This window comes from Amblyraja radiata, chromosome 20 (genome assembly GCF_010909765.2).
Source record: "Amblyraja radiata isolate CabotCenter1 chromosome 20, sAmbRad1.1.pri, whole genome shotgun sequence".
NCBI lineage: Eukaryota > Metazoa > Chordata > Chondrichthyes > Rajiformes > Rajidae > Amblyraja > Amblyraja radiata.
The window spans coordinates 41369871-41396052 of record NC_045975.1 but is presented as its reverse complement, the minus strand read 5'-3'; the positions used below and the strand labels follow the sequence as shown (position 1 = coordinate 41396052).

Below are 26182 nucleotides of genomic sequence, written 5' to 3'. Positions count from 1 at the left end.
TCTCCCTCGCTCGCTCTCCCTCGCTCGCTCTCCCTCGCTCTCTCTCCCTCGCTCTCTCTCCCTCGCTCGCTCTCCCTCGCTCGCTCTCTCTGTCTCTCACTCTCTCTGTCTCTCACTCCCTCACTCTCTCTGTCTCTCACTCTCTCTGTCTCTCACTCCCTCACTCTCTCTGTCTCTCACTCCCTCACTCTCTCTGTCTCTCACTCCCTCACTCTCTCTGTCTCTCACTCCCTCACTCTCCCTCTCCTCTATTAATAGTTACTTGACCAAGTGAGACCCGTTGGGTCCCGTACCCTCAATGCACGGTTGGGGGGGGGGGCGGCCTTCAGCATCACATGCACACTAACACCCCCCCCCCCCCCTTGATATTATATTAATATTATTCATTCGCTCCTTTTACCCCATTTCCCGCCCTTTCGACTCGCGCATTACCCCCAACTGCGCAGGCAATGCTAGAGAGGGGGGGAAGGGGGAGAGAGGGGGAGAGGGAGGGGGGTAGTGATTGAGGGGTGGGGGGGGCACGCGGCGTCACAGGGGAGGGCTGGTTCCCGAACGCAATACTCCACCGGAGGGGGAGGGGGGCAGAGAGGGAGGGAGAGGAGAGCAGAGAGCGGAGTGGGTGGGGGGCAGAGAAGGGAGGTAGGGGCAGCACCTACCTCGTCCGTAGAGCAGCAGCCTCCCCACCAGGTGCCGGGCCCGAGCGAGGTGATGGGCAATCGTCGACCCGAGAGAGGCTGTGGGCGTGGACATGAGGGAGGCCGCGGGTGGGCGTCGACCCGGGCGGGCGCTGAGTGGGCAGGACCACTCTCCATACAGGGGAGGGCTGGCCGATCGTGGTTTCTGCGAGGGGAAGCCCACCCACCCACCTGTGTGACACAGTCAAGCGGGGGAGAGGAGATCATCCCTCGTGACAGCCAGAGATCATCAGCGAGGAAAGGGCATCACGATTTCCCGAGTCCCTGTGATCGACAGAGGAATCGCAGGTCTCCATGAACGACCTCTCCCAGAGGGAGTAATGGCTGCCACGGCCACCTTCCCAGCACGCTACCCCGCGCGGCGAGAACGATCGCGCCGCCATGTTCTAGAACTTCAAGGAACCTAGCGGAGCGAGCAGCACGACCTGAGCAGCAGTTTAAAAACGCTAGGTGACAAATTTAAAGAAGTGAAGGTTAAGAAGCCAAGAAGTACAGAAGACAGAACATGGGTGATGTCACTCACAGTGAGAGCAGCGGCAGGCAGTCAGATCCATCGTGACATCATCAGCGAGACCATCTAGTTTTAAATCTAAGTTGTTTGAATTTTTTGAACATTTACATAAATAACTCGAGAAATAATTTTCAGATAAGGTGATTTTTGGCATCATGGCGTAAATCTCTATCGGAATATGTAAAGATTTCACCGTTAGCGCGTCGTGTTTTTAAGGAGATGTGAAATGCACAGGAACATCGCACAATACACACACATCCAAGATCAGAGCTTTATAAGTATAGAGATATAACACACACACACACACACACACACACGCACACGCACACGCACACAGATGTTGGGTTGGGGTGGGAGATGGGTGAGGAGAGAGGGAGAGGGGGAAAGGGAGGAGGAGAGAGGGGTGCGGGAGGGGGTGAGAGGGTGGGGGAGGGGGTGAGAGGGTGGGAGAGGGGGGAAAGAGGGTGGGGGAGGGAGAGAGGAGAATGGAGGGGAGGGAGAGGCGGAAGAGTGTGGAGGGAGGGGGAGAGGGGTGGGGGGAGAGAAGGGGAAGAGTGGAGGGAGGGGGAGAGCGGAGAGAGGGGGAAGAGTGGAGAGGGATGGGGGGTGGGGGGATATGTGGAAGAATGGGGAGGGAGGGGGAGAGGTGTAGGGGGAGTGGTGGAAGTGGGAGAGAGGGAGGGGGAGAGCGGTAGGTGGAGTGGTGGAAGAGGGGTAGGGGAAGTGGTGGGGGGTAGAGGGGAGCGAGGGAGAAGGGAGGGGGTGAGAGAGGGGTGGGGGAGGGAGAGGGTTGTGGTAAGGGGGAAGAGTGGGGAAGGAGGGGGAGAGGGGTGGGGGGGTGGTAGAAGAGGGACAGGGGTAGGGGCGGGGGGAGAGAGGGAAGGGGGGTGGGAGAGAGAGGGATGGGGGTGGGAGCAGGAGGGGGAGGAGAGCGAGAGGGGTGAGGAGAGGGAGAGAGGTGAGGAGAGGGAGATGAAGAGGGAGGAGAGGGGGGGGAGGAGAGGGGAAGGGGAGAGAGTTGTGGGGGAGGGAGGGGAGGAGGGAGATGGGGTGGGGGAGAGAGGGGAAGAGTGTGGAGGGAGGGGGAAGAGTGGGGAGGGAGAAAGGGGGTGGGGGAGACAGGGATGGAGGGGAGAGAGGGATGGGGGTGAGAGGAGGAGGGGAGGGGTGAGGTGAGGGAGAGGGGAGGAGAGGGGTGGGGGACAGAAGGAGAGAAGGATGGGGGAGGTAACAGAGGTGTGGGGGAGGGGGGAGGGAGATGGGGTAGGGGAGGGAGGAGAGGAGGGAGATGTGGTAGGGGAGGGAGGGGGAAGAGTGTGGAAGGAGGGGGAGAGGGGTGGGGGGAGAGAGGAGAAAGAGAGGGGAGGGTGGGAGGGGGAGGGGGGGAGAGAAGTGGAAGTGGGGAGAGAGGGGAGGGGAGGAGAGGGGTGGAGCAGAGAGGGAAGGGGGATGGGGTGGGAGGGATGGGGGTGGAGTGGGAGGGAGAGGGGGAGAGAGGGGTGGGGGGGAGGAGGGGAGGAGAGAGGGGAGAGAGGCGAGGAAGGAGATGGGGTAGAGGGGGAAGAGTGTGGATGGAGAGAGGGAAGGGGGTGGGGGACTGAAGGGGGATGGGGGAGGGAAGGGGGGTGGGGGAAAGAGGGATGGGGGTGGGAGGAGGAGGGGGAGGAGAGGTAGAGGGGTGAGGAGAGGGAGAAGGGGAGGAGAGAGGAATGGGGAGGAGGAGAGGGGAGGGGGAGAGAGGTGTGGGGGAGTGGGAGGAGGAGGGAGATGGGGCAGGGGAGGGAGGGAGGGAGGGAGATGGGGTAGGGGAGGGAGGGAGAAGAGTGTGGAGGGAGGGGGAGAGGGGTGGGGGGAGAGAGGGGAAATAGTGGGGAGGGAGAGTGGGAGGGGGAGGGGTAGGGACAGTCCATCTGTTCCACATTCCCTATCACCCCCAATCCTTTCTCTATTCCCACACACGTGATGACGCGCTTCGACACAGGCTGCGGGGGTGGGGGGGAGGAGGGGCTGGGGCTGGGGCTGCTGCAAAGGCATATGTGAATGGATCCATTCCGATTGGACATCTGTGAGCATTGGGCATTGTGACATCATACGATGGAACGTTCACCAACATTCTATGGGTGAGAAGTTGTTTTCTTTTGAAATTTTGGGGAGGGGGGGGGGGGGGAGAGAAGGATTTTATTAAAAATGTGTACATAAACACGACGAAATTTAATCAAGAGTGGATACTTAGAATGAAAAGTGAAATCTCTACCGAAATGGAAAAAATCTTGGCGATTGTGCGTCTGGTGTTGGCGTAGCAACGAATCAAAGGCTGGCAGCCACAAGTCAGGCAGACACACACACACACACTTTTATATTATAGATATATATATATGTATATAATGTTATATTTGTAGATAGTGTGTGTTAGAGCAATACAAGGGAAACTGCAGAAAATAGGGTGATGGGGGAAGGATGGGAGGGAAATTGGCAGAAACAGATAGATTAAGCAGGGAGGAAAACATTTAAAAAGAAAATTGACAAAATTATGAATTTGGTAGATGAGCTATATCACACATACTGTTCCCCCGCAACGCTGATAACACTGCGAGAGGCATAACGGAAGTCGGGTCAGGTTTCCCAAAATGGCGGAGGTTCCGCTCCGTTGCGTACTACACGTCAGCACATTGGATTTTGCAGGAGTGGTCTATCCTAGCCTTCTATGATCTTTGCTTTCTGCCACCTCGACCGGGTCTAAAGATGGTAACAAGGATCTCTGACAGAGCCCCAGAAATCTCCTTTGTTTCTCTCTGTAAAAATCTCTGTAACCTTCTCTCTGCTCCATCAGTCCTGAGGGACTTATCCACTGGTGTTTTTCAAGACACTGACATCATGTCTTTAATATACCCTAAGTGCCAACTACAATACTCTGTTGTTTTTGTGCCTTAAAGGAGATGTGTGAGGCAAGTTTTTTTTGGGGGGGTTTTTATGCCTGGAATGCACTACTGTTTAAGAGGCTTGGATTCCCTGCATGAATATGTGGGCTTAAGGGCCTGTACCTGTGCTGTACTGGTCTAGAGATAGACACAAAGTGCTGGAGTAACTCAGCGGGTCAGGCAGCATCTCTGGAGAAAAAGGATGGGTAATGTTTTCGGTCAGGACCCTCTCGACCCGAAACGTCGCCCTTCCTTTTCGACAATGAGTTACTCCAGCATTTGTATCTTTGGTATAAACCAGTGTCTGCAGTTCATTGTTTCTACTGTACTGTCCTATGTCTGAGGATTGATTTTAAAGTTCAATGATTAGGCGATTGGATCTATGGTGAATGTTCTTGATTTTTGCTGAAGGTGATGAAGAAAAGAAAATAAACGAGGAGCTGGAGCACCAGTTTCACCAGAGCATGGACAGCCAGCTGTCGGGGAGGAACAGACGACATTGTGGACTCGGCTTCAGTGAGGTAAGGGGAAGATGCTGGAGTCAATTATAAAAGATGAAATAGCGGCACATTTGGATAGCAGTAACAGGATCGGTCCGAGTCAGCATGGATTTACGAAGGGAAAATCATGCTTGACGAATCTTCTGAAATTTTTTGAAATTGTAACTAGGAAAATGGACAAGGGAGAGCCAGTGGATGTAGTGTACCTGGACTTTCAGAAAGCATTTGATATGGTCCCACATAGGAGATTAGTGGGCAAAATTAGGGCACATGGTATTGGGGGTAGAGGGCTGACATGGATAGAAAATTGGTTGGCAGACAGGAAACAAAGAGTATGGATTAACGGGTCCCTTTCAGAATGGCAGACAGTGATTAGTGGGGTACCGCAAGGCTCGGTGCTGGCACCTCAGCTATTTACAATATACATCAATGATTTGGATGAAGGGATTCAAAGTAACATTAGCAAATTTGTAGATGACACAAAGCTGGGTGGAAGTGTGAACTGTGAGGGGGATGCTATGAGAATGCAGGGTGACTTGGACAGGTTGGGGGAGTGGGCAGATGCATGGCAGATGAAGAGTAATGGCGATAAATGTGAGGTTATCCACTTTGGTATCAAAAACAAGAAGGCAGATTACTATATAAATGGCGTCAAGTTGGGAAAAGGGATAGTACAGCGGGATCTGGGGGTCCTTGTTCATCAGTCTGTGAAAGTAAGCATGCAGGTACAACAGGCAGTGAAGAAAGCGAATGGCATGTTGGCCTTTATAACAAGAGGAGTCGAGTATAGGAGCAAAGAGGTCCTTCTGCAGTTGTACAGAGCCCTAGTGAGACCACTCCTGCAGTATTGTGTGCAGTTTTGGTCCCCTAATTTGAGGAAGGACATTCTTGCTATTGAGGGAATGCAGCGTAGGTTTACAAGGTTAATTCCCGGGATGGCGGGACTGTGATATGCTGAGAGAATGGAGCAGCTGGGCTTGTACACTCTGGAGTTTAGAAGGATGAGAGGGGATCTTATTGAAACATATAAGATTATTAAGGGTTTGGACACGCTAGATGCAGGAATCATGTTCCCGATGTTGGGGGAGTCCAGAACCAGGGGCCACAGTTTAAGTATAAGGGGTAAGCCATTTAGAACGGAGACGAGGAAACACTTTTTCTCACATAGGGCTCTTAAAGATAGCGGAGTCAGGGGATATGGGGAGAAGGCAGGAACGGGGTACTGATTGGGGATGATCAGCCATGATCACATTGAATGGCTCGAAGGGCCGAATGGCCTACTCCTGCACCTATTGTCTATTGTCTTTTCAATTAAGGGGATTACAGTGGCACAAAGGTAGAGTTGCTGCCTTACAGAGTCAGAGGCCCAGCTTCGATCCTGGCTTTGGGTGCTGTTTGTACGGAGTTTGTACATTCTTCTTGTGACCGTGTGGTTGTTCCGGTCTCCACCTGGAATGGTTAATTGGCTCTGGTAAAGATTGTAAATTCTCCCTAGTGCATAGTAAGTATAGTGTCGGTGGGGTTCTTGGTCGCTGGTACTGTTTGCTCAGTATATCTTACACACACATGCATGCTTTATACACCCTACATCAGTCTGAAGAAGGGTATCGGCCCGAAACGTTGCCTAATTCCTACGCTGGATAGATGCTGCCGCACCCGCTTAGTTTCTCCAGCACTTTTGTCTACCATGCTTTATACACAGTGAGGTAGGACAGATCAGTGTAGGCCCTAGGTTTGAATGATACAACATGGAAACAGGCCCTTTACCCATCAAATCCAAGGTGACCATTGATCCAGACTTAAGCCAAAGAATTATTAAAAGACATGATGGGCTGAATGTCCTAATTCTGTTCCCAAGTCTACTCCGCCATTCAATGATGGTTGATCTATCTTTCCCGCTCAACCCCAAACTACCTTCTCTCATAACTCTTGACAGCCGTTCTAATCAAGGTATACAATCCTTATGACCAGATATGATTTTAATTGTAAAACGGAACTGTTTGGTGTTTGTTTTGGTTGGTCCAAATATTCTTCGGACCCCTTGGATTACGGTAAGCAGCATAATAAGACTCTTTCTGACTTCTGTTTAGATTTATTATTGTCATGTGTACTAAGGTACAGTGAAAAGCTTTGTTTTGTATACCATCCAAGTAGAGCAAATAGAGCAAAGTGGAAGATACCGAGTGCAGAATATAGTTCCCAGCATTTTGGCCATGGAGTTCAGTAGAGGAAAGTTATCCTCCATCCACATGGCATTGATGCACTCTGCCTTACAGTGCTGTTTGTCTGTGGTACAGAAACAACTATCATGTTTTTGGCACCAAATACATGAGCAATAGAGGAGCATATTTGAATTCATAGAATTAAAATGTTCCTCTGCTGGATAAAATTAAGCGCTGTGTAGATATTAATGTTTGGAAAACAATTCTTGCACAATAGTTCTTTATATTTTAAGATTTTTAATACAAGTGTTTGGCCTAATTGTCAAGAGGCATCTGTAACTAAGTGGTATTAGATTGATTACTCTGAGCCATTGAGACGAGGAATCGACTAGCTACAAGTCCACCACTGATTTTCCAGCAACTGGTGGTTCGACACCTTCTTTAATCTGAACAAAACCTGAAATCCCCCCTGAAAATGTGACGCAGAGGCTGCCGATCTCGACTTCCTTACAGTGTTTTGCAGAACCTCGTGGTAATTTGTGATGTTGAGTGAATGCAACTAATTGACAGCCCTGCGGGAATCATTAATGTCCATCTGTGTTGCAGCCAGAGGCAGCCGAGCCAGAGTTGCAACAGGTCAGTCCTGCAGAAGATGAGGCGTCCAGCAGCTCGGATGGTTCTGACACCAAGGCTGAGCCCAAGGATTATTCTTCAGACAACGTGAAATCCAGTAACGAAGAGAATGAGTCCGAAGATACAGACGCCAAAAAGCAGGACCTGAAAAGCAATTATAAGATGATGTTTGTAAAGTCATCTACAAATTAATGGTCTCCTTTAATGGTCTTGTGTTCAAAGTTCTGACTTGTATAATTCCTATACATTTCACTGAACAAAGAATGCCATTGGAATTATTTTCTGATTTAGTGTACGACTTGCTCTTGCCAACATTTTGTCCGTAGTGTTTCCTATATTAAGTTTTTACATCTCTTATTTTGTGATATGGTCTTGAGTTTCCTTTGTGTTATCTTTTTGCAAAGTCTGCCCCCTGCATTTTAAATGATTTCTCAGCGTGAAATGTCTGAATTGAGACATATTACTCGGTTGTTGTGGTAATTTATAGATGCATATCATTTGTCCAATTTTTTGACACTTCCAGAGAGAGAACTTATTCAAGTATAAATGGTAAAGGCTAATAGAAACATTTTTAGCTGTTCATACACTGTATATAAAATAAAAGTCCAAGTCTTTACAACAAATGACTATTTTGTTATTAGAAGTTTAAAGATTGAGCTGGAAATTCCATCTATCACACTTCTACAGTGCCCTCCATAATGTTCCATCATTTATTTATTTGCCGCTGTACTCCACAATTTGAGATCTGTGATAGAAAAAAATCACATGTGGTTAAAGTGCACATTGTCAGATTTTATTAAAGGGTATTTTTATACATTATGTAGGTATGTTGCAAAACCTACCTTAAGCGTCGCTGCAGATCTGTCCCAGCCCGTGTGCGTGATTTTGGCGTCGTTGAGAGGGGGGCGGGTTTAAAACGCGATTTTCCCTAGGCTATTCAAATCGAGGTTGTTCAGCCTACTTAGTTGCTGACGAAAAATCGTTGGGAGATTCTTTCGCTGGAGCTATTTTTAAATTTAATGGGTTAATTTAATTGTTATAGTAGGTTAAAAATTATCCTCTAAACCCGCGCCCGCCGACAACGGGACGGATCTCATACAGGGGACAACGGAAGGTAGGTTGTTTATTTTTACATTAAAAAGGGCTTCTTAAGATCCCTTTATACAAAGTTTTATGTTGCGAGTAGCTAATTTGGGGCCCCATTAAATCCCGCAGTATTTTTCTGGGCATATGGGGTACAAATCTAACGCAATGGGAACGTTCTAAACCAGCGCGTTCCACAGAGTTCCACAGGATTCCACTCGAAAGTTGATTTAAATGGCCATTGATTTACAGCAATTGAACACTAAATTCCTTCCATTTGGCCTATAAATTAATGTAAATGAGATTTTATTGTGAATTCTTTGTGAATGTTATTTGGACACTTAGGCTATTTAAAAATGTTAATCTTTTCTTAAGAAATGGTTAGATGTTTAGATCTAGTAATTGAAGTTTGGAATTAGCTACAATTGGGTAACTAACTAATTATATGCTTTAATTTCAGGTCATCCAAGTAAGATTGTTTCATATGTGTTTCAGAATGCTTCAATCTATAATAACTGAAAATTTCTTTCAGTTCTCTTAATTTTTAAGAAAGTTATGGCCATTTCACTGTCCTCGATCACAGCTTTTGTGTTAAGTCAATGGAAAATCAATAGTGAACAAGATGCTAATTTCCGAGTATGAAAATGGCCATAACTATTTTAATACTGAAGATATGAAAGTGAATTAGGTGTCAAATTAAACTTCTTTTTATGCTTTATCTGATGGGATAAATTGCAGACTTGATTTTTAAAATCTCAACATTTTGTAACATTGCTACATTATGGTTTCACCATGTAGAAATTACAGCTGTGTTTATACATAGTCCCCTCCCCCATTTCAGGTCACCATAATGTTTGGGACACATGGCTTCACAGGCGTTGGTAATTGCTCAGGTGTGTTTAATTGCCTCCTTAATGCAGGTATAAGAGAGCTCTCAGCACCTAGTCTTTCCTCCAGTCTTTCCATCACCTTTGGAAAGTTTTATTGTTGTTTATGAACATGAGGACCAAAGTTGTGCCAATGAAAGTCAAAGAAGCCACTAAGACTCAGAAACTAAAATAAAACTGTTAGAGAAATCAGCCAAACCTTAGGCTTACCAAAATCAGCTGTTTGGAATATCATTAAGAAGAAAGAAGCACTGGTGAGCTTACTAATTGCAAAGGGACTGGCAGGCCAAGGAAGACCTCTGCAGCTGATGACAGAAGAATTCTCTCTATAATAAAGAAAAATCCCCAAACACCTGTCCGACAGATCAGAAACACTCTTCAGGAGTCAGGTTGGATTTGTCAATGACCACTGTCCACAGAAGACTTCATGAACAGAAATACAGTGGCTACACTGTAAACCAGTGGTTAGCTCGAAAAGATAGGATGGCCAGGTTACAGTTTGCTTAGAAGTACTTAAAAGACTAACCACAGTTCTGGAAAAAGTTCTTGTGGACAGATGAAACATATCAGATTAACATATCAGAGTGATGGCAAGAGCAAAGTATGGAGGAGAGAAGGAACTGCCCAAGATCCAAAGCATACCATCTCATCTGTGAAACACAGTGGTGGGGATGTTATGGCCTGGGTATGTATGGCTGCTGAAGGTACTGGCTCACTTATCTTCATTGATGATACAAATGCTGACGGTAGTAGCATAATTAATTCTGAAGTGTATAGACATATCCTATCTGCTCAAGTTCATACAAATGCCTCAAAACTCATTGGCTGGCGGTTCATTCTACAGCATGACAATGATCCCAAACATATTGCAAAGGAGTTTTTCAAAGCTAAAAAATGATCAATTCTTGAGTGGTCAAGTCAATCGCCCGATCTGACCCCAATTGAGCATGCCTTTTATATGCTAAAGAGAAAACTGAAGGGGACTAGCCCCCAAAACAAGCATAAGCTAAAGATGGCTGCAACACAGGCCTGGCAGAGCATCACCAGAGAAGGCAACTGGTGATGTCCATGAATCGCAGACTTCAAGCAGTCATTGCATACAAAGAATAAGCAACAAAATACTAAACATGACATTGCTGTGTCCCAATTATTATGCTGCCCTGAAATGGGGGACTATGTATAAACACAGCTGTAATTTCTACATGGTAAAACCAAAATGTATAAAAATGGCCTTTATTAAAACCTGACAATGTGCACTTTAACCACACATGATTTTTTTTCTATGACAAATAAAGAGGCAATTAAATAAATGATGGGTCTTTGTCCCAAACATTATGGAGGGCAGGCACTGTATGTGAATTATTTCCTTACCAATACAGCGATAAAGCCTGCAGGAACTGAAACAAACCGATATTAAAGTTGTCACGGTCTTTACATATCTCTGAATAGTGGAGAATAAATAAATAAATGAAAAAAGATAAGCATTTAACAAGATAGAATTATTTAAGAGCAAAACTGCTGGAAAAACTCAGCGGGTCAGGCAGTATCTGTGGAAGGAGTGGATCTGAGGAAGGGTCACGACCCAGAAATTTCACCTATCTATATCCGCCACAGATGCTGCCTGACACGTTGAGTTCCTCCAGCACTTTGTTCAAGATCCCACCATCTGCATTGTGTTGTTATCTCAGAACAGAGATACATTTAAATAATTTTAAATAAAAACATGTTTTTTAAACATTATTTCAAGTACTTCTTTGGCAAGTTCAACCATGCATTATTTTTTATCAACTATCCAGCACACATTGACTGCATCTTTGACTATTGTTATTGAATTTTACATGAAATAGTACTCAATCAGATTTTAGGACAGGCAGTCAATGATACCCAATGTTCAAAACTAGCTTCAATAATAGAGCAGATATACTCTTATGGTTTAGTAAAGAGGACAGTACAGGAACAGGCCATTCAGGCCATTCAGCCCACAAAGTCTGTGCTAACCATGATGTCAAGGCCAGCTCTTATCTGCCTGTACATAATCCATGTGCCTATCTAAAAGCCACTTAAATGCCACTATCATATCTACCTCCACCACCACACCTGGCTCTGCCTTCCAGGCACTGACCACCCTAAATGCAAAAAAAAAGTCCCACACATCTCCTTTAAACTCACCCTCTATTTTTTGATATTTACATCCTGGGAAAAAGCTTTTGACTACCCTATCTATGCCTCTGATAATTGTATGTACTTCTATCAGGTCTCCCCTCAGCCTGTGGCGTTCTTGGTTTCTTGGTCCTCCAAAATATTCCAAATTGGAATTTAAACTGGAGGTGGTGGAGGGAGGACTTAAGTCAGAAAGGGTTTTTAGGAAGAAAGAGCTACCTTAAATTTAGTTGCATCTGGTTGGGTAACTATGGTAGGGTGAAGATTATTCCATGCTATAATTGTGTGGGGGAAGAACGAATTGCTGTACACATCTGTCTTGGTAGCTGGAATCTCAAATTGGATCGAATGCCCTCGTCTGCTCCTAATTGGTTTGGGTTTGGTGTAGGTCTTGTAATCAATGTCGAGCTGACCATTTAACATTTTGTAAAAACAGGTCAAACGGTGAGCTTCACGTCTGTCTTGGAGAAGGTTCCACCCCAGTGAATTCAGAAGTTTGGTAACACTCGCTTCTCTCTCATAGGTGTTAGTAACAAATCGAGCTGCCTGTCTTTGGACACGTTCGATAGTAGAATTGTTTTTATTTGTGTATGGATCCTATGCTGCAACTGCCTGGTCCAAATGAGGTCTAACGAGGGTTCTCCTTGATAGAAGTTCCAATGAAAGCAATCCAAGTCTGTCCAACCTCTCCCTGTAGCTAACACCCTCTAACCTAGACATCATTCTGGAAAACCTCTGCAACCTCCAAAGCCTCCACATACTTCCAGTTATGATTTAGTCACTATAACAAAGGTGCAAGGTTAAGGTTCACCCGAGACGAAATATGAGACAATAAATAAAACCAAATCAAACCTAGTTGTTTCAATTTTTTCATAAGAAAATGGGACAAGGGTTTGTAGCTTATCTACTTACGGGAAGTAGGTTGGCATTTTAAATTATATAATGAAATTATATAATGAAGCTCTCTTCTTTTAACAAGAATTTTGTTTATTAAAAGGTCCCAATTAATTCAACCAAAAGCTGACAACAGTTGACAGAAAATATCGCCAACATATTACAGCACAAATGTTGCAAAAACGTAAGAACATAGTATGGCTCACAATGATTTGATTAGGGAACTTGAGATTAAGGAGCCATTAGGAGTTAGTACCATAATATGGTTGTTTAATCTTCAATTGGAGAGGGAGAAGGGTAAATCGGAGGTGTCAGTGTTACAGTTGAATAAAGGGGACTATGGAGCCATGAGGGAGGAGCTGGCTAAGGTTGACTGGAAAGATACCCTAGCAGGAATGACAGTGGAACAACATTTCTGGGAATAATACAGAAGGTGCAGGATCAGTTCAATCCAAAGAGGAACAAAAATTCCAAGGGGAGTAAAGGGCGACCGTGGCTGACAAGGGACGTTAGGGACAGTATAAAAATAAAAGAGAAGAAGTACAACGTAGCAAAGATGAGCGGGAAGCAAGAGGATTGGGTAATGTTTAAGGAGCAACAGAAGATAACTCAAAATGCAATACAAGGAGAAGAAGTTGTATTCTAAGCCAGCCAAGAATATAAAGCAGGTTAGTAAAAAGCTTCTTTAGATATGTGAAGAGGAAAAAATTAGTTAAGACCAAAGTTGGACTCTTGAAGACAGAAAAAAGTTGAATTTATTATGGGGGACAAGGAAATGGCAGATGAGTTGAACAGGTACTTTGGATCTGTCTTCACTGAGGAGGACACAAACAATCTTCCTGATGTACTAGTGGCCAGAGGATCTGGGGTGACGGAGGAACTGAAGGAAATCCACATTAAGCAGGAAATGGTGTTAGGTAAACTGATGGGACTGAAGGCTGATAAATCCCCAGGGCCTGATGATCTGCATCCCAGGGTACTTAAGGAAGTGGCTCTAAAAATCGTGGATAATTTTCCAATGTTCTATAGATTCAGGATCGGTGCCTGTGGATTGGAGGGTAGCTAATGCTATCCCACTTTTTAAAGGTGGAGAGAGAGTAAACGGAACTATAGACCAGTTAGCCTGACATCGGTGGTGGGGAAGATGCTGGAGTCAATTATAAAAAAATAAATAGCGGCACATTTGGATAGCAGTAACAGGATCGGTCCGAGTCTTCCCTCAGCAGAACATGTAACATCTCTGGAGAGAAGGGATGGGTGATGTTTTTGGTCGAAACCCTTCTTCAGACCCAACCCGACACGCCACCCATTCCTTCTCTCCAGAGATGCCTGTCCCGCTGATACTCCCTCTCTACCCCCTCCCCCTCTACTCCCCTCCCTCTTCTTCTCTACCCTCGCCCTCTCTACCCCCTCCCCCTCCCCCTCCCTCACTATCCCCTCCCTCTCTGCCCCCTCCTCTCTGCCCCACTCCCTCTCTACCCACCCCCCCTCACTCTCTACCCCCCCCCCCTCTCTCTAGGGAGTGGTGAGTATTGGGACCTACGGGTGAGTGTTGGAGTATTGCGTTTGGGGACCAGCCCTCCCCTGTGATGCCGCGCACTCTCTACCCCTCTCCCTCTCTACCCCCCTCCTCCTGGCTCTACCCTCCCTCTCTACCCCCTCACTCTCCCTCTCTACCCCCCTCCCTCTCCCTCTAGCAGGACCTGCGCAATTGGGGGCTATGCATGAGTGGATATGGTGGAGGATGGGGTAAAAGGAGCAAATTAATAATATTAATATCATATCAAGGGGGGGTGGTTAGTGTGTGTGTGTGACGCCGCAGGCCACACCACCCCCACTCCACCCCCTCCCGCGCAGCCACGCATTGATGTGGACGGGGCCCAATGGGTCGTATATTACTAAAACTCATCTTGTTTGTTAGTGAGTCTGTCTGTGTGTGATTCATGCCCTGAATGACGCCAAAACGGACTCGCTACCACCTTACTCACCATTGTCCTGTGGTGTGGTGTATCAACGTTTCGTTCAGATTGATGTTATATTTTACAAGTTATTCACATTTTTAACTTTACAAAATCCCACTTTGAGAAAAATGTCTTCCATCTGCAATGCCAGTTACAGCTATGACATCACAATGGGGTTGTAGCCCTGCCTGCTACAATGTTGCAATCCCAGGACACTTGGACCTTGCAGCCCTAGCAAGCAAAGATTATAGACCAGAGCAAGATGCGCCACTCTGCGAAAAAAGCGTAGTATGACATGGGTATGACATGGGTATGACATGATGCCATTTTATTGAGCTGCAATTTACAATAATATTAATAAAAGTTACAATAATATTAACTAAATATGTGAAGTGATCGATTATATATAACACACTGTTCCCTACAACACTGATTACACCAAAGATGATAGAGCGGATCAATCTTTGGAACGGATTACACCAAAGATACTAGAGGAGCATTGCCCGCTGCCTCCCTCGGGAGCACCGACCGCGGGCAGACGCTTGAGGCTCTCCCGCCGGCCGCCTTCATCTGGTATCGGGGGGACCGAGAATCAGTCCTGGATCAACTCAGGAGTGCAGGAAACGTCCTCTTTCCCCAAAGATACTAGAGGAGCCTCTAGTATCTTTGCTTTTCCCTGCAACCTGATGTAAGAGCAGATTTGATAACTGTGGAGTCGGTCCCCGCTACCAAAGATGTCGCGTTTGGCATAAACAAATGGCGGCCGTGACGTTCCGTTATGTACTACACGTCAGCCCATTGGATTTCGGAGGAGTGGTCTATCTTGCTCTGCTGTATAATCTTTGCTAGCAAGTGCAATTGCATTTTTTTTAAAGTTTAAAATGAGGGAGGGTGAATAAGGGGAAATGAAACGCCCCTGCACAGTTGGGGGCTATGGGTGAGTGGTGGAATATTGTGTTGGAGGCACGGGTTGCGTTGGGGGAACGGGTGAGTGGTGGAATATTGCTTTGAGGAACAGGTTGCGTTGAGGGACCAGGCCTCCCAGAGGGGCCATGGGCGAGTGGTCGAATATTGCGTTGGGGGAAAGGGTTGCGTTAGGGAACCATGTGACAGGGACCCAACGGGTCCCACTTGGTCTAGTTGCAAATAATGATTCTCACAGACGTAATGAGTTTTGTCAAAATTCCATTAGCTCCTTCACCACAATCCTTGCACCCCAGCTGATGTTATACGGAGCCCGCATCTATGATAAGGGCACTTTTTCTATGTTGTCAGAGAGTGGTTGAGACAGGATTACAACAACATTTCACTGTACCTCGTGACAATAATAAAGTAAACCAAACACACCCTAACCAAACCAAACTAAAGCAAACTAGTTCTGAAGAAGTGCGTAGGAAGGAACTGCAGATGCTGGTTTTAACCGGAGATATCTCTCTACATCACCGTCTATATCTCTCGTTTCCCATTCCCCAGACTCTCAGTCTAAAGAATGGTCTCGACCCTTCTCTCTAAAGACGCTGCCTGTCCCGTTGAGTTATTCCAGCATTTTGTGTCTACCTTCTAGTTCGGAAGAAGCGTCTGGAGACCTGAAATATCCGACCTGAAACATCACCCATCCTTTTCCTCCAGAAATGCTGCCTAACCCGCTGAGTTGGTCCAGCACTTTGTGTCCATCTTCAATATTAACCAACATCTGCAGTTCCTTCCTGCAGGTCTCTGGTGAACATAGATCTGAAGAAGGGTCTTGATCAGAAACATCATGTGTCTATGTTCTCCAGAGATGCTGCCGGATCTGCTGAGTTATTCCAGTACTTTGTGTCTATCTTTGTTATAATCCAGTATCCACAGTTCCTTCCTACACATAAAATAAACTAACAGGCTGTTAGTGAAATACATTGAAATTATTTTTGTAGTTGGCAGCTGGTCCTGCATGTAGCAGGCAGACTCAGTTGAAAATAGTGTAGGAAGGAACTGCAGATGCTGGTTTAATTCAAAGATAGACTCAAAATGCCATAGTAACTCAGCGTGACAGGCAGCATCTCTGGCGAGAAGGAATCGGTGACGTTTCGGGTCGAGGCCTTGACTGAAGAAGGTTCTTGACCCAAAATGTCACCCATTCCTTCTCTCCGGAGATGCTGCCTGTCCCACGGAGTTACTCCAGTATTTTGTGTCCATCTTCAAAAAAGTGTTCATTGCTTCGCTCCAGAAGAGCATGTGAAAGGGGAGCTCAGCTGGTGATTCTCTGCAGGTTCGTGTCCTCTTCTCGAATTGCTTCAACTTAGCGTTTTGACTGTTTGGTGGCCATGGAACAAAAACAAACGCAGGTAGCACACGGCATTGGTAGCTCTCAGCCCACCTGCAATGTATCCATGCATCTATACATTATGGCTTTGTTAACACCAGACTCTCTGGCATAATGCACTGTGGGATCCCAAATTAAAAATGCCCTTTAAAAATCAGAAGCTTTGAACTCAGAATAACATCTTAAGAAATGTTAATAGAAACGACACATCAGTTGGGTCAAGATGATCAATACAACTGTTCAAACAGAATTGTGATGTATGTACATTTCGTCTTTTTCTTTGTACAGGGGTTCTCAGAAGAAAAAAATTTCCTTTTGCCTGAAATGCTGTACGTTATTGCACTTTTCAGTGTAGCTCCGAACTAGGATGTGCTTTCTCCAGATTTGTGGGATAGGTCACAGTTTGGTCACCCGAGGATTTCTCATCAACCTCACAGGAGACATTTGAACTGTCTTAACGTTGATTTTGGTTGCAAGGGACAAATAACTTGTAACTTCACACCCAAATCTGCATAAGCATCAACATAATTGATATACCCGCCGTGATTGAAAGGCGGAGTAGATTAGATGGGCCGAATGGCCTAATTCTGCTCCTATCACTTATAACCTTATGACAAATAATTGAAGAAAAGAATAACTGGGAAATTGGATAGATATACATTACTCAACGGTGAGAAGATTAGTCATTCTTTGGGTGAAATCCTTCATCAGTGTTCAGATTGCAGTAATTAAAATGTTTTATTTACTCATCACAATCCCTCAGGCCATCGTTTTGCTGAGCACTTGCACTTGATCTGCCAAGTCCTGCTGGTTCTCCAGCTGCTCATCATTTTAACTTCAATTCCCATTCCCACGTTACTTTTCCCATTCCCATTCCCATTCAATTCCCATTCCCACACTGACCTTCCAGTCTGAAACACAAACCCAACCCATCACCTATGCATGCTCTCCAGAGATGCTGCCTGACCCGCTGAGTTACTCCAGCACTTTGTGTCTACCTTTGGTATAAGCCAGCATCTGCAGTTCTTTTTTTATTACTATACCACACTGACCTTTTTGTCCTGGGTCTACTCCATTGCCTGAGTGAGGCCACATGCAAACTGGAGGAACAGCACCCAATATGACAATAAATTGAATTGTATTGTATTGTATTGTATATCACTTGGATAGTTTACAACCCTATGGTATGACATTGAATTCGCCAATTTTAAGTGACAAACCTACAAACACTACCCCTCCACCTCCCCTTTTCCCCCTCTCTCCTTCCTGTGCCCCACCTGGTTGGGCACCCATTTCTCTCTCTCCCTGTCCCCTTCCACCTATATCCCTTCCTCGGGCATCACATTTCACACCTTGTCTCCAGACTAGAAAACGGTCCCGACCCAAAATGTCACCTGTCCATGTCATCTCCCGAAATGCTGCCTGACCCGCTGAGTTACTTCAGCATTTTGTGTTTACCTTAAACAGTGGCCGTGTTGAATTTTGTGTCTAGTTCGACTTAAACCAGCATCTGCATTTCTTTCCTACACTTTACAGCCACTATTGAAACAGGCAGAAAGAATTTTAGTAATAGTGAGTGAATCTTCAAGTAAACTCTGGTCAGTCCAACCAATGAAAAATAGAATCGATAGCCTGTAAGGAGGAGGGCAATTTGCCCATTAGTACTACCAAAGATTAATTTTTCCCTCAATCAATCTCCAGAAGCTATTCCTATTTCCTCAGTCTGAATACAGTTCACAATTTAATACGTGTCAGGGGTTGTGGGGAGAAGGCAGCAGTATGTGGTTGGGTAGAATGGAATGCTTAATTGTCACATGTGACAAGTCACAGTGAAATTCTTTGCTTGCTTACCCAAGGTCTGCACATAGTCAGCACACACAGCACTGACAAAGTCACAAAGTACCCACGCCGACTCCACCTTTGTTCTCCCCCCACCATCACGACGGTCACCGCACGGCTGGTCTTTCATTATTCTTCCCCCTCCCCCCCTCATGGTGGTTTCCCCATGCTCTCATCAATCGCTGCACTTCCGGCTGCGGTTTGACCCACGAGGTTTCACCACCGAGGCTCCACCACCACCGCCGAGGCTCCACCACCACTGCCCGTTGTAGGGAAGAAGAACCAGCTTCTTCCCTACAAACATCAGACTTTCAACACTACAATAACTCCAAGCCATATAGACTTTTGACTTTATAGATTTTTGACTTTACACTACCATTGTCTGCCATTTTTAAAATTTTATTTAATACTAGACCAAGTGGGACCCGTTGGGTCCCTGTCACACGAGGGGGCTGGTCCGCGATCGCAATATTCCACCACTCACCCATAGCCCCCAACTATGCAGGCATGGCTGACGGGTTCACGTTGTGACGCCAGAGATCCCCGTTGTGACCCGAGTCACGCCAACCCTCGCCGACTGCACTTCGCCATCCCTCTTTCTACCCCTATCCTCCATTCCCCCTCACCCCCCAACACTCCCACCCCCTCCTCCTCCTCACCCAACCTCTTCTCACTCCTCTCCTCCTCCCCTCCTACACCACCTCTCCCTCCCCTCTTCCCTCCCTCTCCTTTTCTCTACCCTCAGTCACTCCCTCCCTCCCTCTATAACCCCTCTCCTCTCCCTCTATCTCCCAGCTCGCTCACCTCTTCCCTATCCCACTCCCCAACTAAAGACAGTGTTTAAATAACATTTCTCCTCTTCCCCTCTCTCCCTCTCCTTACAACAATGTAACAAATCTCTGATTGCACTGGGTGGAACCCTGTTGACGGGCAGTTTATGTAAATTAGATCCCATTGTGATGTCAAAGCTGCTAACTGCCACTGCAACTTGAACTGATTTTTCTCAAATTGGATTTTGTAAAGTTCAAAATGTGAATAACTTGTAAAATATACCATCAATGTGAACGAAACTTGATATACCATACCACAGGACAATTGTGGGGCCAAGGAAAGAGCGTTCATGTCGCGGCCCTGTTTCAACCAATCTTTCCACCACCACGCACAAGAAGCACAAGAAGCGCAAGACAGACACAATTGTGCAGATGCCGAGAAGTGTGTTCAGCTCTGGCTGAACAACTTCTAATCTTGTGTGTGGACTCGATAAGGAGGAGGACAATTGTGAGTAAGGTGGTCCAAAAATTATAGTGCGATCGTGGGAGCTTCCCAGAGCCAGTGAATGGACTGAACTTTTGGGTCGGTGTCAGCGCTCCCTTGATCCAATCAATTCATCCTACATGGGTGGGGCAAAAATCTCACTTTCTCCCTTGTAGCTGCTGATCCCAATGTTTCTGTCACTCTCCCTCCCTCTCCTTTTCCTTACCTTCTGTCACTCCTTCCCTTACCTCTCCCCTTTCGCAGTGAACAGGCAGTTTATTTAAATGAGATGCCATTGTGACATCACAAGGGCAAGTGGGGGCGCTGTTTTCATTCTTTTAAAGTTTTAAATGTCAATAACTTGTAAAATATAACATCAATCTGAAAGAAACTTGATACAAACCACCACCATGTGAGTAAGGTGGTCCAAAAATTGTGGTGCTGTCGCGTACCGTTTTGGTGTAATTTGTCATCATCACTGAATCAGAGATTACAGACACGCACGCACGCACACACACTTGGAAACAAACAAGAATAGATAGATCTATAGATAGATCTATAGATAGATAGATAGATAGATAGATAGATAGATAGATAGATAGATAGATAGATAGATAGATACTTTTTGTTGTTGTTTATTATGGGTATTACAGACTACTATGTTTACATATCTGTTGTGCTCCTGCAGGTAAGAATTTAATTGTTCCATTTCAGGACATATGACAAGAAAACACTCTTGAATTTAGTTTAGTTTAGTTTAGAGATACAGCATGAAAACAGGCCCTTCAACCACCATGTCTACACTGACCGTCAATCACCCCATTCACACTAGTTATCCCACTACACACTTGGGACAATTTACAGATTACAATTAATCTACAAATCTGCATTTGGATATGCGAGGAAACAGCAGCATCCGGCGAAAGCCCTTGTGGTCACAGGGAGAACATGTAAACTCCACACAGACAGCACCCAAGTCTTGAGTGGATTTTACTTGGACGTTTCAGTGCACGGAGCCAGATCTAACAACCTTGTTTACCTGTAGACAGCCCAACCTCACACTGCTGCTGATGCAGAGGGCTAATTGTGCTGGCGTATTAGACCCCAGGAAGGTTGGGCAAGTTGAGAAAGGACAATAAATGGCCTTTTTGCCAGGAGCACCCAGATCCTGTGAAATAACTGCTACTGAGCCCAAACCACAAGTGGGGGCACGACTGAGGAACAAAACGCCAACTGCCTGCATCGGTTGTCTTCAGTTTTGGTCAGAGATAGACACAAAAATTTGGAGTAACTCAGTGGGACAGGCAGCATCTCTGGAGAGAAAAAATGGGTGACGTCTCGGGTCGAGACCCTTCTTCAGACGCAGTTTAGGTCACCCTGCTGTAGGGGAAATGCCATTAACCTGCAGAGAGTACAAAAAAGATTCACGAGAATGTTGCCAAGACTCGAGAGCCTGAGCTCGTTTAGTTTAGTTTAGAGATACAACGCAGAAACAGGCCCTTCGGCCTACCGTGTCTGCACCGACCAGCAATCCCCGCACATTAACACTATCACACATAGGCTAGGGACAATTTATATTTGTACCAAGCCAATTAATCCACAAACCTGTATGTCTTTGGATTTTGGGAGGGAACCTGTCGTGGGGGTCATTCAGGCACAAATTTAGCAAATTAAAACAGCTGGAAACATCATAAAATGGAAATTAATGTTAACATTGCAATCAGGAGACTGTTTCAAGAATCAGTAGACAATAGACAATAGGTGCAGGAGTAGGCCATTCGGCCCTTCGAGCCAGCACCACCATTCAATGTGATCATGGCTGATCATCCCCAATCAGTACCCCTTTCGTGCCTTCTCCCCATATGCCCTGACTCTGCTATTTTTAAGAGCCCTATCTAGCTCTCTCTTGAAAGCATCCAGAGAACCTGCCTCCACCACACTCTGAGGCAGAGAATTCCACAGACTCACCACTCTCTGTGAGAAAAAGTGTTTCCTCGTCTCCGTTCTAAATGGCTTACTCCTTATTCTTAAACTGTGACCCCTGGTTCTGGTCTCCCCCAACATCGGGAACATGTTTCCTGCCTCTAGCGCGTCCAAGCCCTTAACAATCTTATATGTTTCAATGAGATCCCTCTCATCCATCCAAACTCCAGAGTGTATAAGCCCAGCTGCTCCATTCTATCAGCATATGACAGTCCCGCCACCCTGGGAATTAACCTTGTAAACCTACTCTGTACTCCCTCAATAGCAAGAATGTCCTTCCTCAAATTAGGGGACCAAAACTGCACACAATATCCTAGGTGTGGTCTCACTAGGGCCCTGTACAACTGCAGAAGGACCTCTTTGCTCCTATATTCGATTCCTCTTGTTATAAAGGCCAACATGCCATTCGCTTTCTTCACTGCCTGCTGTACCTGCATGCTTACTTTCATAGACTGATGTACAAGGACCCCCAGATCCCGTTGTACTTCCCCTTTTCCAACTTGACGCCTTTTAGATAGTAATCTGCCTTCCTGTTTTAGATACCAAAGTGGATAACCTCACATTTATCCGCATTAAACTTCATCTGCCATGCATCTGCCTACCAATCAAAAGGGTTCAATTATCATAAGTGCAGAAACAGAATTAAATTCTTACCCGAGACCTGTAAACCAAAGATCCTATAGCGGATCTTTTCTGTAAACACAGTACTCAATAGATTACATGATAAAACAAACAATAAAAGAGTTTATTGACACAGAGTACTGGAGTAACTCAGCAGGTCAGGCAGCATCTCTGGAGAAAATGGATGGGTGATGTTTTAGGTCGGGACCCTTCTTCTACACAATAAAAGTTTAGTTTGAGTTTAGTTTATAGTCACATGTACAGTGAAAAAACTTTTTGTTTCAATAAATCGTTTCAGTAAACAAAGGACCAAAAAATAAATAAACTCAATATTAGTGCAAAGCAAACCAATCACCTGAAGTCCCTCGAGCAGTAATTTGTAGTGTTTGTAATTGGAAGAGTGTTTGTAATTGGAAGTTGAGTTGGTGTTTGCAGAGTTGAAGAGCCTGATAGTTGTTGGGAAGAAGCAGTTCCTGAACCTGGTGGCCACGGTTCTATCAGGGAGATACCTGGAGAAAAGCAATTTACTTGTTCATGTTCCACCTGCATTCTGCTTATTTCTTCATCAACACAGCGGCGCAGTGGGTAGGGCTGATGCCTCACAGCGCCAGAGACCCGGTTCGATCCTCACCTCGGGTGCTGTCTGCATGGACCTGTATGTGACTCTATGAGGCTAACAGCCAGCAATGGGCAGGCATATTTACCATGTGTCAGACCCATGATTTTGTAAGAACACCTTGTTATCTAAAAACCAGTGTTACATTTTGAAGAGAGTGAATTTGCTGCCGATTTATTTTGACTCTGGGAAGCACTTGCTTGCGATCACTCTCTTATATTGACGTCCTGTCTCTTCGCACAGATGTGAAATCAATAACTTAAAACGCTCAACGCAATATAATTACTTTTCATGGCCTGGGTTACAAATTGCAACTCAGAAGCAGTTTTAAAAGACACTAATGTAAAGACTGTCAGTTTGTGGTCAGTGCCAAGGGGTGGCCACAAATACAACAGCTCAGAATGATTCACCAGACTCACTTCAGAAGTTCATAAGTTCTAGGAGCAGAATTAGGCCATTTGGCCCATCAGGTCTACTCTGTCGTTCAATCATGACTGATCTATCTTTCTCTCTCAACCCCATTCTCCTGCCTTCCCCCCATAACCCCTGACACCCCATCTCTCTCAATCCAAGGACACATTCACGATGGAGCCATCTAGAGCGGACTTGTGCCACCATCTTGATTGCCAAACAGGTCGTTTAGAGAAATAGCATGGAAACAGGCCCTTCGACCATTGCCCACGCCGACCATCCGTCACCTGTTCACACTAGTTCTATGTTATCCCATTTTCACATCCACTTCCTACACACTAGGGGCAATTTACAAAGGCCAATTAACCTGCAAACCCGCACGTCTTTGGGATGTGGGAGGAATCCAGAGCACCCGGAGGAAACCCACGCGGTCACAGGGAGAACGTGCAAACTCCACACACAGACAGAGACAGTGGAAGTCAGAGTCTGAAGAAGGGTCTCGACCCGAAACGTCACCTATTACTTTTCTCCAGAGATGCTGTCTGACCCGCTGAGTTACTGCAGCATTTTGTGTCTCTTTGGTCTTTTTCCCCTGGGGAGGGGAATCAAGAACGAGAGGGCATAGTTTTAAGGTGAGAGGGGAAAGATTTAACAGGAATGTAAGGGGCAACTTTTTCACACAAATGGTGGCGGGTATCTGGAGAGAGATGCCAGAGGAAGTAGTTGATGCAGGTAGAACAACAACATTTCAAAGACATTTGGACAGGTACATGGATAGGAAAGGTTTAAGGTGAAATGGACAAAACACGGGCATATGGGACTACCTTTGATGGGGCATCTTGGTCGGTATGGACAAGTTGGGCTATTTCTGTGAAGAGTTAGGTTTATTAGTGTCACATATACCAGGGTACAGTGAAAAGCTTTATTTGGCATGCTGTCGAAACAGACCAGATAATACCATACATTAATATAATCGTCAAACTCAAGTACAATAGATAGAGCAATAGTAGTGAGCCGTACGGTGGCGCAGCGGTCAAGTTGCTTCATCACAGCACCAGAGACACGGGTTCGATCCTGACTACGGGTATCGTCGGTACGGAGTTTGCACGTTCTCTCCGAGACCGCGTGGGTTTTCTCCGGGTGCTCTGTTTCCCCCCCACATTCCAAAGACGTGCAGGTTTGTAAGTCCATTGGCTTTGGTAAAATAGTAAATTGTCCCTAGCGTGTAGGATAGTGCTAGTGTATGGGGTGATCGCTGGTTGGCGCAGACTCCGTGGGCCAACGGGCCCAGTTCCACGGTGTATCGCTAAAGTTTAAAGCAGAGGGATTTAGAACATTTAGAGGTAGAAAAGAGATTTAAAAGTGTACAGTGATTGTATCAGATGATAGTATCTCCTGCTCTGCGAAGAGCATTCAATGACACACCACGGTACGTCACTACAAGACTACGACTCTATTAAGAAATGTGTTACAGACCTGGAAACTTTCAACTCTATATGGCTCACCACTGCACCAGTTGAAACACTCTGTTAAACATATTCGACACCAACAAATAATAATTTGCTCTTATGACATGAAACAGTATTGTTAGTTGAATCTTTTTATTCATATTTACATTATTCAACACTTCTCCACAGATCTCAAAATTGTTTCTACACTCCATTTTCCAAAATATTTTTTTTTTTCCTTTTCTGCTGTGCTTTTCACTCTGCAAGTGTCTATGGCAATTACAATAGTATCTATTTGGTTTTGGCAAGACAAGATCACACTGGCAGTGCTCGATTCAGACAAAATACATTTATTTTTAAAAACGATCCAAAAATGGTAGGAACATCGCATTTTGATTTTAGATTCAAAAATAGACAGGAGCTTTAATGTAAATGACAAGAGGGCCCGGGCGTTTGTCCTTTGAAAGAATTTGTCGTCACTGTTAAAAACCATTGGAACTGAAAACTAAGATAAGGAAACGCATTTCACCTCCACTTCAAAATTGTTTTGAATAATTGCATATCATTGCTCTAAAATGCAGCAAATCAATTTTTCGTGGTGTTTGTGCGTGTGCCGGTGTATGTGTACATGTCATATACATTTAAAAATGTGCAATACTATATATATATATATATACTTAAAAAAATTAATCCTACTGCACACATCTCTGCTGTGCTGAGTAAAACTTTAGTTTCCAATGTGAGTCTCCCAAACATCTCCCTTCCATAAATGTTTTAACTTTTTAGAAAAATAGCTTCCTAATTAAATAACCATTCCATAATTCAGTGTCAATACTATCCCGATTATAATGCCTCTTAATGAAAATATTGTCTCTGTTTCGTTTCCGTACAAAAAGCCAGTTGACAAAGTCACTTCCATTTCCGCCTGGTTAGCTGGTGCAGATTAACTGGAATGACTTGTTGCTGTTCTTCAGATCAGCTTTGCAGGTGTGGCCGCATTCTTCCTCGTTCCATACATGTGCCCTTTCAGTATTCGTGTTCAGCCAGGGTTTTGGCTAATTTAGAAAGAGAAGGAATTAAGTTTAATCTTGTTATTCACTTAAAACATTCAAACTTCATTACAAAAACAGGGGGGGGGGGGGCAGGAATCATTTGATTGAAAGATACAGCACAGAAACAGGCCCGTCGGCCCATTGAGTCCCTGCTGACCATCGATTACTCGTACGTACTAGCAGAACACAAAGTGCTGGGGGAACTCGACGGGTTAGGCAGCATCTGTGGAGGGAATGGGCAGGTGACGTTTC

The 26182-nt window shown here is 45.4% G+C and overlaps 2 protein-coding genes across 9 annotated transcripts in view; one reads left to right on the top strand and one right to left on the bottom strand.

The window, feature by feature from the left end:
- c20h11orf58 (chromosome 20 C11orf58 homolog) overlaps positions 1 to 8042 on the top strand; it is a 31553-nt gene extending 23511 nt beyond the window's left edge. Inside the window, exons 4-5 of the mRNA XM_033038488.1 lie at positions 4536 to 4645; positions 7393 to 8042. Of these exons, the coding sequence (XP_032894379.1) occupies positions 4536 to 4645; positions 7393 to 7611 (329 nt within the window). The 3' untranslated portion in view covers positions 7612 to 8042. The remainder of the gene's footprint in view (positions 1 to 4535; positions 4646 to 7392) is intronic.
- A 16972-nt stretch (positions 8043 to 25014) lies between these two features.
- plekha7 (pleckstrin homology domain containing A7) overlaps positions 25015 to 26182 on the bottom strand; it is a 303895-nt gene continuing 302727 nt past the window's right edge. For all 8 annotated transcript variants that reach the window (XM_033038481.1, XM_033038479.1, XM_033038480.1 and 5 more), the window contains one exon: positions 25015 to 25933. Coding sequence is in view for 1 of the 8 variants with exons in the window: in XM_033038480.1 (XP_032894371.1) it covers positions 25905 to 25933 (29 nt within the window). In the remaining 7 variants the exon portion in view is untranslated. The remainder of the gene's footprint in view (positions 25934 to 26182) is intronic.